This window comes from Sceloporus undulatus, chromosome 7 (assembly GCF_019175285.1).
Source record: "Sceloporus undulatus isolate JIND9_A2432 ecotype Alabama chromosome 7, SceUnd_v1.1, whole genome shotgun sequence".
NCBI classification, from domain to species: domain Eukaryota; kingdom Metazoa; phylum Chordata; class Lepidosauria; order Squamata; family Phrynosomatidae; genus Sceloporus; species Sceloporus undulatus.
The window spans coordinates 29,911,095-29,921,277 of NC_056528.1; the positions used below are offsets into that span (position 1 = coordinate 29,911,095).

Consider the following 10,183-nt stretch of genomic DNA (forward strand, 5'->3'; position numbering starts at 1 on the left):
CAAACCATCATGCACCAGGTGTCGCCCCCCGGGCTCTGTGCGTCTGCATCCACATCGGAGGCCAAGATGGTGAGTTGCGTTCTATGTATTCCAGCATGGCAGAAGGAGAGTTGGACTATATGGCCCTTAGAAGCCCCTTCCATCTTTATTATTCTATGTATTCCTGCATGGCAGAAGGAGGGTTGGACTCTATGGCCCTTAGTACTCCCTTCTGATTCTATTATTCTATGTATTCCTGCATGGCGTCCGTATTGCTTTTTCCCAATGCGCAGATTTCCGTATCCGGCGGCAGCGTTGGCGGCGCTCTCCCTCCAGTCAGCACCTTGACCGCTTTGCACAGTTTGGAGCAAAACCCGCACGCTCTCAGCCAGCAGACGCAGAACCTCATCATGGCGTCGCTCCCGGGCGTCATGGCCATAGGTGCCGGTGGCGACGCATCCTTCGCCAATGCTGGCGCATCCGCGTTGGTCATCGGTAAGCGCAGAAATGGAAGGAGGTAGGGAGGGAACGCATACGTCGCGCAATGTCCACTAACATCCACCGAATGTCACGGCGGCCATTTTTTTTACGTGTTTCCCTCCTCCTGTGTCCAGGCCTGGCGTCCACTCAGCCGCAGAGCGTACCGGTCATCAACAACATGGCCAGCAGCTTGACCACTCTCCAGCCGGTCAATTTCTCGCAGCCGCTGCATCCATCGTACCAACAACCCATAATGCAACAGGTCCAGGGTCACTTGAACCAGAGTCCGTTCATGGCCACCATGGCGCAGATCCAGGCGCCGCACGGTAAGCGCGGTGCCACGGCATGGGCGAAAAACACGCAGCGGTGCCCATTTTGTAACCAGTTGCAGAAGGCCATTACATTCTTGGGAAGCAAAAGGGTAGGATTCGAACGCAGGACCCACTTTCCGCCACTCACGTTTTCGCCATTCCTCTTAGCGTTCTACGGACACAAGCCTGAAATGGCGCAGTACGCACACGCCAGCCTCCTGCCGCAGACGATGGTCATCACGGACACGGCCAACCTCAGCGCTTTGGCCGGCTTGACCCCGACGAAGCAGGTAAGTGTCTGCTGGACGTTGACCAACAGAGTGACCAACTGACCATAGTAATGCTAACTAAGATGGCGTTTGTGATGGGCGCGCCGCTCTTTTTGTAAACGCTGACTGTGCAAACGCTCCCTCCCAACGTATAGGTTTTCGCCACCGAAAACACGGAGACGCACGCGGAGATCCACACGCCGCCCGGTCAAGCATCTGGCAGCATCCATTTGCAGAGCCAGGACGCTGCCAATGCCGCCGCCGTTCAGCATCTCCAACCAGCGCACCGCCTCGCGTCCAGTACAGCAGGTAAGGGGTTTCCTCGCCGCTGACCACAGGGGTGACCATCCAACGACTGACCAGGAGTGACCTGCTTAGCTTCCGACATCGGATTCGGATTTTTGCGCCCTTCAAGTCGTCGATTGTGGCGATCCCGTTAATTTTTGTGCACTTTTCGGTACCAGAAAAGCCATTTTATTATAAGTGCGCTGTAAAATGTAAACGACATGGATAACGTCTCTCCGTCTTTTTCCTCGCAGTTTCGTCCAGCAGCTTAGTACTTTACCAAAGCGCCGAATCCACCAACAACCATTTGCTGCCGTCGCCGCCACCGCCATCACACGGCGTCATTGAGGCGTTTATCTCAACGCAGCTGGCTTCGCCGTCGCAGTGACTGTTTACCGATTGCGCAAAAGTCCTTTCGAAACGTACGCAAAATCGCAACTATGGCAGGAGTTGGATGTGGTTTCATACCGACGCGACGCGGTTCTGGGATCTGTACGGGTTTCTTCGTGATGTATTCGCTGTTTCTCCGTCGGAAAATGCGCGGATTTTGTTCCGATGCGTGGAATTATTTAAAAACGTTGTGTATAAAAATAAACCGGGAAATGTTAAAACCCCCGAATTTCGTGTTTAGATTTTGGGTACATTGATATTCACGAATTTGCCATCGAACACCGTAAACGAAAGCGGCGCAGGATTGCCGGAAAATTAAAGTACGCTTTATTTTATAGATACATATATTTCTTAAAAAACAGTTTTTGTGCCAATCTTTGCACCAACTTTCTTTTGTTTCTCTTTTCCTTTCGTCTGCCGCGGCGCGTCCGGAGTTGTGCCGTCCTCAACGCTCCCGGGAACTGCGCCGAGATCCTTACGCGAAGTTTCCACGGCACGCTCTTCGACGCTGTTCTCTCTCGGCTTCTTCGTCCTTTTCTTCTTCTTCTGTTTGCTGAACAGTGCAGACGGGCCGAGGTCGTCCGATTGCACAATTTTTCCAATTGCACCGGAAACGCCGCTGTTCTTTAGGACGTCCGCAGCCGAGACGGCGGCCTCGTGACATCTTTGCCACTCTTCGTCGCTGGAAGAGCTGCAAGCGAAAAAGAAATCCCAAAGCGTTTAATATTGGGCATCTTCTGCTATGCAGGAATACATAGAATACATGCAGGAATACATAGAATAATCAAGATGGAAGGGGCTACTAAGGGTCTTATAGTCCAACCCACTTTCTGCCATGCAGAAATACATAGAAGAGACCCATCATACATGACGCCTTGGCACCATTTCTTACCTGGAGTGGGACTGCTGCTGCCATTTTTTCTGCGCAGAGGATGGTGAAGGTTTCAGCTCGCCGGCGTCCCCCGGAATGGATGAAGAGAAGAGGCGAAACCCTACGGAGAAGGAGACCGTCATTAGCGTCAAAATGGATGCTACCGACCATAAATTACGGAAGACGCGTGTGGCTTACCGTCCTCTTCCGCGTCCGATTCCTCGCCACCGTTCTGCACGGTTTGCGGTGGACGCTCCCAAACATCGATGGACCTTTTTAAAGGAGAGAATGCTGTTACTATTTGCAATTAATTAAGTAGATAGATACACACTTAGCGGGGATTTCTCACTGCTAAAGAAATACATATCGACCTGTCCAAGATGACCGCCAGTTTCTTCGCCACGTGCGCGCGGAATCCGGCGGTCGTCTGGAACGCGTTCCCGTCGTCTTCGTGAAGTTTGGCCACTCCTCTGCCGAAGGAGAGAAGGAAAAGGTCGGACTCTATGGCCCTCAGTAGTCCCTTCAACCTTTATTGTTCTATGTATTCCTGCATGGCATTAAAAACATTACCTCAGACTCGGTTCCTCAGACGGCGGCGAACTCTTTGCGGGGACTCCTGCCAAAAAGAAACCAAAATTAAATTTTAGACACGTTTAATTTGTGAATAAAACCTCATTTATTCTCTGTGTGGAATTCTGGGATTTGTATTATGTTTGGTTCCCGGCTTTGATTACAATCAATATAAACTACAAATCCTATCATGCCACAGACTGGCGCCATGACAGTCCTTTAAAGAAATGGTTTGGACTTCTACTCCCATGATCCTTTGCCGTAGGCCGCAATGGCCGAGGCGTCTGGGAATCATAGTGCCTTAACAGGCATGTCCCTCAATTTACCGATTGTAGGGTTCCAGGCAGCTTCGCGCATGCGCTGTAGAGCCTCCGCGTCTTCTTCGCTGCTGCTTTCGCTAAGGCGCGGCTTTTTCTTCTTCGTCGCCGCCGCCGCCGCCATTTTCCAAACCGCTTCTCGGCCTCCGCCGCAAAGGTGCCTGGGAGTAGAAGTCCAAACAAGTCCTCAGTTCGCCTCCAGATAGTCTCTCAACGGAAGTTTTGAACTACAACTCCCAATACACTTTGTGTCTGTCTGAGTCACAATCCTCTGAGTCTGCGCAGTCCGCCGCCGTTGAGAAGCATCTTCCGCGCCGCCGCCATTTTGTTCCCGCTTCTCGGCCTCCGCCGCAAAGGAGCCTGGGAATCGAAGTCCAAACTAGGCCTCCTCTCGCTTCCAATGAGTCCCTGAGCGGTAATTTGGGACTACAACCCTGAATATCGTTTGTCTACGTTACAGTCATAATCCATTCACTCCCTGCTTTGCGCAGATCGTGACGTCGCTGAGAGGCTTCTTCCTCGCGGCCGCCATTAAGAAAACCCCTCGCGCAAGGCACGTTGGGACTTGAAGTCCAAACAAGGCCGTCTTTCGCATATACCAAGCGCTTTACTGTGAACATTTGACTACAACTCCCTCAAGAGCCAGTTAAGGAATGATGTTTTAAACCGGGAGTAGGTGAGAGGGACTCTGGGAAATGTAGTCATTTTTTTATAAAAACAAGGAAATTAAAAGAAATATCATTATTTTTACCTCAAGAATCAAAGAAATATGACCTATGAAAAAATATAGCTCCTAGAATGCCTAGGAATTATAGTTTATAGCTTTATGCCTTTAAATACTACAGATTTAACGCGGTTTGACACAAATTTAAATGGATGCCTTGAAATCTTGGGATTTGTAGTTTAGTGGAGGCCACTGACGGAAAAGGGCTAAACATTACCTCACAAAAACTTCCAATCCCATGATTCCATAGCACTAAACAATGGTTTGATATTAATTCTGAGGTAAATTAGGGTAGAAACTTTTACCTCAAGCGTTTTTGTTTCCGCACGGAATCATTTCGAAGAGCACTAAATGAGCATCACATATAAGGGACCTCCGCTCACCTTCCGGTTCTGGACCGGAAGTGAAGTAAATAATGAATTAATTGTATCGAGGAAGAGCTGAGGAAGAAGAGGAAGCAGCTGAGCTTGAAAGAGGCCGACTTTGAGGAAAAGGCCCTCTCTATATCTCTCTCTCCTCTACTTCCTGGTGAGAGCGGAAGTGGAGGGTGCCTACTTCTGGTTGTGTGTTTTTGTGGGGGGTGAAGTGTGAGGGGAGCCTCATTTGAAGAGGATTCTGTGTGTGTGCTCGTGTGTGTGTGTGTGTGTGTGTATATCTATTTATCTATCTGTATGTGTATATATGTATATATATGTATATATATATATATATATATATGTTCCCATACAGAATATAGAAACATTAACTATAGCTTTAAAAGTTAAAAATACTATAAATGGTTCTGCGTCTGTTCTGTATATATATACACAGAACTATTATAATATTACTATAGTATTATTATTATTTATTATAATAATGTATTACAGTATGCTTTTATATATTATTTAAATATATATTATAATATATAATATGCTTTTATATATTTAATATTATGTATACATATATATATATATATAAAATAAATAAAACATGTAATATATTACAATATATAATAATACTATAAGATAATATATAGTAACATGTAATAATTATAATATATAATATTATAATATATTGCAATAACTAATATATATATTTGTATGTACAGCGCTGTGTAAATTTACAGCGCTTTATAAAGGTTAATCATAATAATAATATGTTTCATGTGTGTGTCTATACAGAATAGATGAAGAACCATTTCCTGTATTTTTATATATTTAAATAATATATCATAATGTCATAACATATTGTAATAATATAAATATAATAGTATAATAGTATAATAATATATAGAATTATATATAATAATATGAATAATATAAATATAATAGTATAATAATATAAGTATATATACAATAAATAATATAAACATAATAATATGATTAATATAAATAATATAATGATATAAATATAAAAATACATAATATATAGCAAATAATATAAATATATATAATAATATGATTAATCTAATAATATTATAATATAAATAATATATGATATTTATATTTTTATTTATATTGTTATATATTATTTGTGTGTGTATGTGTGTATATATATATATATATATATATACGCACACATATATAATTATTATGTTTATATTATTTTATTTTATATTATGGTATCTATATATAATATTATATATTGTTATTTTTATATTATTTGTATTATGATATTATATATTATTATATTATTCATATTATAAAATATAAATAATATAATAACATATAATATAATATAAATAATATAAAAATAATATATAATATATATAGATAATATCAGTATAAAATATAAAATAATACAAATAATAATATAATAATATAAATGTGTGTATATATATATATATACACACACAAATAATATATAATATAACAATATAAATAATATAAAAATAATAATAGATAATATTATATATAGATAATATAAATATAAAATAAAATAAATAGAAGGTTTCCAGTTTCCTTTATAAACAGCTTAATACAGTATCTCATCTCCGTTGCCGAGTGCAAAAGATGCACTCCTTGGGGAGAACCCTTCTTCTCTCTTGCAATAAATGATGCAACCGGCTGCAAAAAAAAGAAGGAGCCCTTTCTCTTGAAATCAATTTGCAATTAAGGAGGGAATAAATATAATTAAAACCATTTCTTTTCCGAAGACGGTTCTGTCGTGTTGCTACAAAAAAATTTCCCTTTCCCCCCACCTAATTTGAGTAAAATTTAGAGGATTTTGGCTTCAAATCGATCCAGGTAAATCTGGGAACTGATTCTGATCAATAATCGATTTAAACAAATAGATAATATGGGATAAATATCTGTCTGTGCAACTGTTTTAAGCGCTGTTGTTGCTCCGTATCTGACATAAATCCTGGGATGTGTAGTTTAATCATAATAATAATAATAATAAAATATATATAAATGCTATAAATATATAAGATATAATAATATAAATACTATACAGTAATTATATTATATAATAATATAAATATTATAATAATATGTATTATAATATATAATTATATTTATATTATCTACATTATTAATATTATTATAAAATATTTTAATATAATATTATAAATTATATTATTTATATTATTTATATTAATATAGATTATTTGTAGTTACATGTAATTTTTTGTTAATATAAATATAAGAAATATAAGTAAATAATATAAATAGATTTAATTTTTATTATTATACATATATAATTTTATTTAATTATATATTGTTATATTTATATTTTTAAATAGTACTGTACACTAGTTATATTATTTTATATTTATTAGAATATTTACTAATATTGTTTTATATTATATATTATTACTTTATATTATTCATTATATATTATAATCATAGTATTTATATTATATAGTATATCATATATTAATATTATATTATTGTATATTATTTTATTTATAGTATTCATATTATTATATAGTATAATTATATTAAATTTTTAATATATTATTTTATATTTTATATATATATATATATATTATTATATGTTATGTGATATATAATAATATAAATACTATAATATATATTATAATTTATAATAATACAAATGCCATTATAATAATATAATAGATTATTATTATTATTATTATTATTATTAAATATTATATATTACTATATTTATATTATCTTGCAAAATGGATGCCTGCCACCATTTTGAGAGGGAATGCGGAGGGTAAAACCGCCAAATTAACTCTCTCTCTCTCTCTCTCTCTCGCTTACGGTCGCAAGCCCTAGATTGTCCGGCGTCTGGCATCCGATTCGAATCCAGAGATGGCCAGCAAAGGTCCGGCGGCGTCTGCGGCGTCTGCAGAGAGCTCTAGTGCCGGTGGGACGAGCGGCAACAGCGGCGGCGGAAACGGTGAAGGTCCGAGCCAGGACAGCACCTTCGAGTGTAACATCTGCCTGGATACGGCCAAAGATGCGGTCATCAGCCTCTGCGGACACCTCTTCTGGTCAGTGGTTCAGGGTTATGGGAAGGGGACACCTAAGGGTCATCCACTCCGGCCGCCTTTGGACGTTCAAGAATGCACTCCCTGGAGATGTCCACTTAGCGGTCAAGGGGTCCTAATTTGTAGGTGGCACACCTAAGGGTCATCCAGACCAGCCCCCTTCGGACATTCAGTAATACACTCCCCAGAGATGACCACTTGACGGTCAAGAAGCCCAGCTGTTAATGGTCAAGCAGTCAACGACACATATATAGATATACATTTTAATTATTCTTTTCTTTATTTATTGAGATATGAGCTAAAAAGATGCATTTTGTTTAGCTGTTTAAAAATAGGAAAGCCATCTCTGTCTTGCTGCTGTGCATTAGGCAAATACGATTATTATTATTATTATTATTATTATTAATTATCATTATTAATATTGTATTTTATTATGTTATTACACATTATTACGCATTCAAACCATCTTTGTAATGTGATCCATCTATCTATCTATCTGTCTATATATACTTATATGTATTTCTTTCTATTTTTCTTCCTCGCTTCGCGGAAATCTGGACAGTTGGCCTTGTTTACATCAGGTAAGTTCGAAAATTTTAAAAATTTATAAATTTAAATTTATAAATTTATTACCCCACAATCACCCTGAGCAATCCCTAAATTATTCCAGTTTTCCTCTGCGGAAAATTCTCAAAATGGTGGCAAAATAAAATAATAATAATAATAATAATAATAATATAATAATAATAATAAATATTATATACTGTTAATTAATAATATTATATTACAAATAATAATATAACATTATTAAGAAATAATATTAAAAATAAAATAAAATTTATTAAAACTATAATGTTGCACATTATATTATAAATAATAGGAATAAATAATCGTTTATTAGAAATAATAATATTATTTTATTAATATTATAAATAATAATATATTATTAATAACATTTTTATACATATTATCTTAACATTTATAAATAATATTTTATTATTTATTATATATTATATATATTATATTTATAATAATAATATTAATTAACATTATTGTATAAAATATAATAATATATTAACAAGTATTATAAATATATTAATAAATATTATAAATAATACTATATTATTAATAAACATTATACTATTATAAATAACATTATTTTTTAACAAAACTATTATAACATTATAAGTAATATATTAGTAATCAATAATATTATAAATAATAATTAATAACATTATTATACAACTAATATTATTATAATCTAAATAAATAACATTATTTTAAAAATAATAATAATTAATAAATATTTTATTATTAATAATATATTATTAATAAATAACATTATTATATATTAATAATATTATTATTAATAATATTGTATTTAAAAATATATTATTAATAAAATATAATATTATATATTTATTATTAATAATAATAACATTGCCGCCATTTGAGAGGTATTTGGCGGAAGTTTTCGTACATTTGGGGGTATTCCTCCAGTGAAATTTAGCTCAAAAATCACGTCAAAAGCCGCTATCGTTTTGATGGGGGTCTTTGGGGGTCCATAAAACCGGCACCAAAAAATCAGAAGCTATCCCCCAAATATTCACCACCGCCTCGGATCCCATTTTGGGAGACAAGCGAGACTTAATAAATGCGTCCCTCTCAAAATGGCATCACATCCATCATCATAAAACGTGGCGTGTTTTTATCGTCTTTTCCGCAGTGGCTGGAGACGCGTCCGAACCGCCAAGTCTGCCCTGTCTGCAAAGCCGGAATAAGCCGCGACAAAGTCATCCCGCTTTACGGAAGAGGAAGCACCTCGCAGCAAGACCCCAGGTTCGGAAATTTCGAAATTTCAAATTTTATAAATCAGCTTTTAACGCAACAAAAAAAATAAATAATAAAACCGTTTATTTTACGCAGAGAGAAAACGCCGCCGCGACCGCAAGGCCAGAGACCAGAACCGGAGAACAGAGGGGTGAGTAAATACATAAAATCCGTGCGGATCCCTGCTGGAGTATAATACAACATAGAGTCATTAGGGGGAGTACAAAAAGCGATCGGACGCCATTTCGAAATGGAACATAGAGGAAAATGGCCGTTTTTAAGATGCGACTTAAGATGGCACATACTGCCGCCATTTTGAGAGGGTCCGTAGGAGCATTTTAGGGTTTTTAGATGTACATATTATAATTAGAATTACTATTATTACTATTATTAAGATTGTAGAGGTTATAATTAGCGAGGAGAATGCTGATGAAACAACTGTGCAAATCTGCGCAACCGCGTTCACCTTCCACCAGGGCGCAATTAAAGGAGCGCCTCGTTAAATCGGGATTTTGTTAATGTTAATTAATTCTTCGTTTAGGGTTTCCAGGGTTTCGGTTTTGGCGACGGCGGCTTCCAGATGTCGTTCGGGATCGGCGCGTTTCCCTTCGGGATTTTCGCCACGGCGTTCAACGTGAACGACGGCCGGCCGCCGCCGGGTAGGGTTCGATAATTGGTCCGTTTGTTAGTGAATGTCTTCAAGGATGTAAATGTG

The 10,183-nt window shown here is 37.2% G+C and overlaps 3 protein-coding genes across 5 annotated transcripts in view; 2 read left to right on the forward strand and 1 right to left on the reverse strand.

The window, feature by feature from the left end:
• Positions 1–1,935, forward strand: part of LOC121936569 (hepatocyte nuclear factor 1-alpha-like) — a 9,792-nt gene extending 7,857 nt beyond the window's left edge. The window contains exons 2-7 of the mRNA XM_042478902.1: positions 3–69; positions 273–474; positions 594–785; positions 939–1,060; positions 1,195–1,348; positions 1,579–1,935. Coding sequence (XP_042334836.1) covers positions 3–69; positions 273–474; positions 594–785; positions 939–1,060; positions 1,195–1,348; positions 1,579–1,712 — 871 coding nt within the window. The 3' untranslated portion in view covers positions 1,713–1,935. The remainder of the gene's footprint in view (positions 1–2; positions 70–272; positions 475–593; positions 786–938; positions 1,061–1,194; positions 1,349–1,578) is intronic.
• A 92-nt stretch (positions 1,936–2,027) lies between these two features.
• Positions 2,028–3,946, reverse strand: C7H12orf43 (chromosome 7 C12orf43 homolog). Its single transcript, XM_042478291.1, has 6 exons — positions 3,482–3,946; positions 3,156–3,201; positions 2,957–3,055; positions 2,784–2,857; positions 2,607–2,706; positions 2,028–2,405 (listed from the first exon to the last, which is right to left on the reverse strand). The coding sequence occupies exons 1-6, from the start codon at positions 3,594–3,596 to the stop codon at positions 2,066–2,068; spliced, it is 774 nt and encodes a 257-aa protein (XP_042334225.1). The 5' UTR covers positions 3,597–3,946; the 3' UTR covers positions 2,028–2,065.
• Positions 3,947–4,058: 112 nt separating this feature from the next.
• Positions 4,059–10,173, forward strand: RNF185 (ring finger protein 185). Of its 3 annotated transcripts, none has more exons than XM_042478294.1 (6): positions 4,059–4,148; positions 7,418–7,641; positions 8,201–8,219; positions 9,365–9,477; positions 9,565–9,619; positions 10,010–10,173. In XM_042478294.1, exons 2-6 carry the CDS (start codon positions 7,460–7,462, stop codon positions 10,139–10,141), a joined length of 501 nt encoding a protein of 166 aa, XP_042334228.1. In that variant the 5' UTR covers positions 4,059–4,148; positions 7,418–7,459; the 3' UTR covers positions 10,142–10,173. The 3 variants fall into 3 exon arrangements, with proteins under 3 accessions (XP_042334228.1, XP_042334229.1, XP_042334227.1); XM_042478295.1 differs by lacking the exon at positions 4,059–4,148 and adding an exon at positions 4,188–4,724 and having other exon boundaries at positions 7,424–7,641; XM_042478293.1 differs by lacking the exon at positions 4,059–4,148 and adding an exon at positions 4,194–4,724.
• Positions 10,174–10,183: the final 10 nt, after the last annotated feature.